This window comes from Stegastes partitus, unplaced genomic scaffold, assembly GCF_000690725.1.
Source record: "Stegastes partitus isolate 25-593 unplaced genomic scaffold, Stegastes_partitus-1.0.2 Scaffold1199, whole genome shotgun sequence".
Classification (NCBI taxonomy): Eukaryota; Metazoa; Chordata; class Actinopteri; family Pomacentridae; genus Stegastes; species Stegastes partitus.
The window spans coordinates 226824-232881 of record NW_007578930.1 but is presented as its reverse complement, the minus strand read 5'-3'; the positions used below and the strand labels follow the sequence as shown (position 1 = coordinate 232881).

At 43.3% G+C, this 6058-nt stretch overlaps 1 protein-coding gene across 6 annotated transcripts; it reads right to left on the bottom strand.

Annotated features, from left to right (window-relative positions):
- Positions 1-281: 281 nt before the first annotated feature.
- phospho1 (phosphoethanolamine/phosphocholine phosphatase 1) lies at positions 282-3104 on the bottom strand. Of its 6 annotated transcripts, none has more exons than XM_008297220.1 (3): positions 2929-3104; positions 2401-2475; positions 282-1993 (listed from the first exon to the last, which is right to left on the bottom strand). In XM_008297220.1, exon 3 carries the CDS (start codon positions 1873-1875, stop codon positions 1021-1023), a length of 855 nt encoding a protein of 284 aa, XP_008295442.1. In that variant the 5' UTR covers positions 1876-1993; positions 2401-2475; positions 2929-3104; the 3' UTR covers positions 282-1020. The 6 variants fall into 6 exon arrangements, with proteins under 6 accessions (XP_008295442.1, XP_008295443.1, XP_008295441.1 ...); XM_008297221.1 differs by having other exon boundaries at positions 282-1826; XM_008297219.1 differs by adding an exon at positions 2843-2872 and having other exon boundaries at positions 282-2475; positions 2957-3104.
- Between the last annotated feature and the right edge of the window lie 2954 nt (positions 3105-6058).

The following is a 6058-nucleotide window of genomic DNA, read 5'->3' as shown; positions in this document are numbered from 1 at the left end:
AAAATTATAGTTTCTGACACAGTGTAGCTCTCCTAATTTTCTTTTCTTGACAGGATTATAAATATTTGAATGGTAAATAAACCATGAATCTTCTCATTTTAGAGGCTAAAGCTTATACTGACCCACCGGAAATGATGGTAAATGCTGAAAATAAACAGACACCAATATGAGAAAGATCTGTCATTGTGTGCCACAGTTTGAATTTGCATAAAAATTCAGAAACACGTATTAACATGGCATTATTTGCATTAACTGTGATAAAACATTCAGACACAGACGGGTTCAGTTGATGGCTTTATTCCTGCTGGTGTTAATATATTTCTTCTTTTTTTTTCTGTAGGCCAAAACCTACAACAGTACAGACACAAAAGACTGATAAACAAGTTAAACAGACAAACTCTTAACACGTAGTCATACATCTGTAAATTATTAGACATCCTCTCTGAGAAGTATGTTGATAAAAATACTGTTAGGTTCAATGCCCGTTGCCATTAGATGGCAGTGTTACTCTGACTTCACTTACTATCATTTCATATTTCATACTAAAAAGTGTAGATTGTAAGAAAATACACTTGGTATTTAAGAGCAACAAGTCAATTGGTGGATAAGCATTTCTTCTGTAACATTTTTAAATATTTTTTATTGCTTAAGAGATTCCTCTCTGACCCCAAACCAAGTCCATGTCCCACTAAAGTACATTTATTATGCAAATACTCTAAAGCTCAATAGTTAAATTATATATTTCTTAAGATTTTATGAACATTTTATGTTATTTGCATTAGATTTATGATTGATTTTAACCGTGGTTGGCAGCTGAGGCCTCCACAATCATTAACCTGCTGATGTTGAACTCTGACCTCTGGACCAAAACGTGACAAGCTGAAGGCTGGAAGCCACACAGACGCAGTTTCATCTTTACACACAGTACAAATGATGTTAATGCCTTGAACGTTACACTCGAGGACTATTATACCTGAGATCATGATTTATACTGTGAGCTGGCCTCTTGTTGACCCCCTTCTACTCTGCCACCAGTTTCCTCAGCCGCTGCAGCACTTCCTCTGCGCTCGCCCACGGCACCGTGACCGCCTTGAACTCCCCAGGCATGGCCTCGTGGGTCTCCGTGATCAGCCGGTGCATGGGGAAGTCCCGCCGTGGGAAGGCCACGTCTCGGGGCCCGAGGGCAGCCGCCGGGCAGAAGTCGTTGGCTCCGTCCCCAACGTAGAAGATGCGCTGGTAGGGGCGGCCGCGCTCCTGCGTCCTGCGCGCCACATAGTCCCTGACGATCACCTGCTTGCACATGTTGTCGGGGCACCGCGGGCAGTCGTGGGAGTGGAAGGGCTTCATCACCAGCCGTCCGTCCTTGTTGAAGGTGGCCGGGTTGGAGAAAACACGGTGGAAGAGCTGGCGGGCCCCGGCGCGCCGCAGCCACGACTCGATGAAGAAGGTGTTGGCGTCGGACACCAGAATCACCTCGAAGTCCTGCGGGGGACGGTTACGGAGGAACTGGAAGAGGGTGAGCATGCCGGGGGTGGACGGCATCTTCTCCATGGTGCTGCGGATGTCGCTCTCGGTGACCCCTTGCTCCGCCAGGTAGGCCAGGACGCGCTGCATGTACTCGTTGTAACGGCCGGGCACGTAGGTGTCCTTCAGCCAGCCGGGCAGGTGCTGCCCCGGGGCGGCCTGCACCACCATGTCGTCGCTGGTCTCATCCACGATGGTCTCATCAAAGTCGAAGAAGATGAGGAAGCGCTTGTCTGAGGAGATGTGGGCTGAGTGGGAGGCCATGATGTCCGTGCGCCTGGACCTGCGGGGCTCCTCCTCGCCTGGAGGATGAGGTGGGACATAACAGCAGTTGAAGATTGAATCCCCCATGTTTGACCGTGTCACACCTCTTACAGGCTACTGCTGCCAAGCAGCATCAAATCTCCACCACTGTTCTTCCACTCTGCAGCATCCCACGCAAGGCAGGCCGCGGTGAGGTGAAGGCTTTCTGGGAAACATCAGTGCGTAAAATAGACGAGGGTGGGGGTTTGGGATGGAGGCAAAACAGAGTCAAACACACATTTAAGATGAGAAACACACTCAAAAATATAAAGTCTATATAAAAAGGTATGAGAGAAACCTATAAAGAGAGCAAACAGCCAACCAACAGCCCTTTCAGCGCAGATGAGGCAGAATCAACCAACTCATGGATCTCTGGAAAAAAAATGTCAGGCACTTCCTACAGAGGTAAAAAACTGGAAGAACAAGGTTGGGGGTGATCTTACTGTAGCAAAAATTAACATTAGATATGTGGATCTGGACAAAATCATGCAGATCCTGCAAGCAAGCAAGCGAATCAATCACCTATGGATTATATGAACAGCCTCATTACGCTCTTAAAAGATGCCTGCATACCTTGGATTGTCGTTTACGGCAGCAGTGGGTGTACACGGATCTCAGACCAGCCTTCAGCTGTGCGAATAGTTGTCCCTATATGGGAAAAACACAACGAATGCATTGGAAAACCAGCGCGTAAAAGCCTAACCACTATACTTTTCTAGGCTGTTTAAAAAAAAAAAATCCTCGTACCCAGGTCAGCTTACAGCCCTCAGACTGACCTAATAATAATGCAATTAATCCTCTAGCACAAGAAATGGGTCTGAGAATTATCAAGGAAATGGAAGGGAATGAAAAAAAAATACCAAATACATTTTCCTACCAATGCGTAAAAGTGTGCAACAATCGAGGAACAGTTAGTTATTTTTAGCCCAAGGCACAATTCAGAGATAAATGTCCAACGCTGATAAGGCTGCTTCAAAACAACCTGTCAAGCTGCCAATCTTACTGTAAAACTGACCTATTTCTCACGACAGCCGCAGAGCGTCAGCTGGAAACAAACGCAAAATAAATGTAAGCACCAAATAGACAGCATGAATGTATCACCGGCACAGGTCCTGGTCCTGGTCCTCACCGGTGTCAGATCAGGTCCGGTCCGGTCTTCCTGAGAGCAGAGGCAGAGTTTCGCCGGTCGGCCGGTGGTTCGTGCACTTTTATGTGCAGCTCAGAAACCACCGGAGCTGCTGTGAAACGTGACCGCGCCTCCAAGTCCGCCCATTTAATAGCAGCCTACTGAGCGCGTTCACGACACTTTGAAGAGAAAGAGGAGGAGGAGGAGGAGGAGGAAGAGGAGGAGGAAGAGAGGGGCATTGTGAGAGGAAAGGAAGGAAGGAAAAATAACGATCCAAAGTAAATGCTAGGTTGCCTGAATATATCCAGAGGACTTATATAAATAAAGGTTCTCCAGCGGTTCCTCAAAGCACCATCACCAAGTGAAGAACCTCTTTATTTAGGGGGTGGTTGTTCAAGTACTTGATGTGGTTCTGTAAAGTTCTGAAGGTTCTATATTTATTGGAGTTATCCGGTTTGGTGGCAGGTGGTGGAATGAAGTTAGAGCTGCAACTATTTAGATTATTGATTAATCTGCAGATTTTTTTTCTCGATTAATCATCAAAAAACTGTGAGAAACACACTTTATTAAATCTCAACTTGGCATCTTGTAACATGTTGTTCCATCTGGTCAAGAACCCAAAATATTAAATGTGCTCTGGTGGAAACCCAGAAATGTTGCAAGTTCCTACATTTACAGTTTCAAGTTCTTAAAATCGATGTATTGCTACCTGTCAGACGTGTTCGGCATTTCTTGACCTTTAGCTTGGATAGCTTTAGGGTTCTATGTTCCTCTTCACAGTGATGGATTTTGTGTTTTCATTATTTTGTATGTTCACAAGGTCACATTTTCAATATCTTACTTCTCTGTAACTGATTAGAGCAAAACAGAATGTGAATAAATCAATCATTTTTCAGCTTCAGCACAATAACGGGATTTAAAATGCTTAAAGAACAATTTAAAAATGACAAAAGAATCATTTAAACAAGGTTCTTCACTGAACCAGGTGAGTCCACAAAGAGGCTCCTTAAAGAACCCATTTGTGATGAAGTTTTTTTGGTGAGTGAAGAACCATTTTTGCATTGTTCATTAGGGGTTACTTTAAAGAACTGTTTGAAGAAATGGTTCTTTTAAAGAGCCTCTTGCTAAAAGGTTCTAAAAATGATTGTTCTATAGCATCAGTGCAAAGAATTATTTTGGTTCCATATAGCACTCCTATTATTTTTTAATGGAATATGTTCTGTCTGACCAACAGTCCAGAATCAACAATATTACATGTATCATAAAGGAAAATCCAGAAATGATGCAAATTCTGACTTTCTGCTTAACAATAACTTAAACATTTATCAAGTCCTGTTTATAAAATAGAACCAGATGGGTCAGCTGACAACAAGCCAGAAACATGGTTCCTTAAAGAATCTATTTTAGCTAAAGTTGTTTGGAGTGCTATTTGAGGCATCTTTCCCCCTGTCAAAGAACAGTTTGAAGAAATGTAAAATACCGTCCTGCTAAAAGGTTATTTGTGGAACAAAAATGATTTTTCTACGGTGTCATGGCCAACAACCATTTGTGTTTCCAGTTCGCACCTTTATATTTTGAATGTGGACTAATCAAGAAAATGTATCTGTATTTGTTCTTGGTTCACTTAATCCACGTCTTAGATTATAAAGGCTACTCACCAAGAGGAACATTTCCAAAGGTGTGAGTCCAGGGAGAAGAAGTTGTAAGATCGGGGTCAAACCTGAATATTTAGTGTTTTTACATTTACTATTCCAGCCTGTAGTCTGTGAAAACATGGTTCATTACAGAAAATTCTGAATAATCTCAACTATGCTGCTCCAAACAAGAGTAGCTTAATTTCTGCTTACAGTTTTAAAAGCTTATAGTCTCCTGACACACTGAACCAGCACCTTCCTTAGACAGGATGTTTGGATCTGGGTCAGTGTGACAATCGCGGAAAAACACAAGATTTTGCTCTGAAGCCGGTTTTTGACCTCTGATCTTTGCTGAGAAGGAGGCAGAGGTTGTTTGCAAGTATATTAAAAATGAATACATTATTTCAAATGTGCTTCCATTTAGTGAAACATTAGTGAGGGAGTGTATGTTGGTTCAGATAGAACCCTGGAAGTACACTGTGATTAATGAACCGCACAGCGACTTCCAGTTGTATTGAACGCGACGCCTGAAAAACCCGGCGTGAAGCCCTCCTCTCTTTATCTGCCTGCTGACAGATGCAGCCTCCTCCCTCCTCTGCACCCCAAGGCGTAATGACTAACAGCTGGGGAGGCCGACTATTTTCAAACCCAAATGGGAATGGAGATGTACAGACGGTGTGTTATTATCTCCTCTGCTCATGAAGTGAGCCTTGGTACCTGACCACCCACTCACCAGCACTGAATCACTCGCACTTTTCTCTACCCGTCGTCCTGCTCTGCTACCTTATAGGATTATGTGACTCACTGATGCGCCACTTAAAGCCACCTATGGTGATAGAGGGCGCGCGGCGTTTTAGGAGGTATTCTAGCAACAGTAAATGTCTTAATGTGCCTTTAGAGGAGGCACATTATGTTTATAGATGAATAAAGCTGGTGGAGCTGGAACAACATATCGCAGGTATCTTTTTTAAGGTGGTTCTTTACATCGTTCTGTTCTGTTGGGTTTACGAGTAACTTGTGCGAGCAGTTAATGACACTTTGCTCGTTATGCATTTGCACCGGCTTGTGAAGAAAAGAGTGGGAATATTACTGCACCTAGAGTATGCAACAGAAGTGAGTAGGTGTTTACTGATTCACAATTGTATCAGCTCTCAACACCTGCATTATTTCTAGTATTTCCTCTTATTAGCAATCAGAGACAAAGACTTTGGAAATAATATATTGAAAAGCCTGAAGTAGAAACGCAATGCAACAAAAGTGAAGACACCTGTGATCACTGACACACAAGTTAGAGAACCTGTGATCACTGTAGCTAAACTGAGTACACCAGTGAGTTCTAATTATCCCAACTGCATGAATATTCTTATAAAATGAGCTGTCAGTTTTGGACCTCTGGACTGTGTCTGTCTGCATGTCTACATCGAGGTGCCACATTGAAAGGAATGCAGGGCGATCAACTACAAATCAGTGG

Excerpts from the sequence above, each read along its gene's own strand:
- phospho1 (XM_008297217.1), bottom strand. The coding sequence starts at position 1,875 with ATGGGGGATTCAATCTTCAACTGCTGTTATGTCCCACCTCATCCTCCA.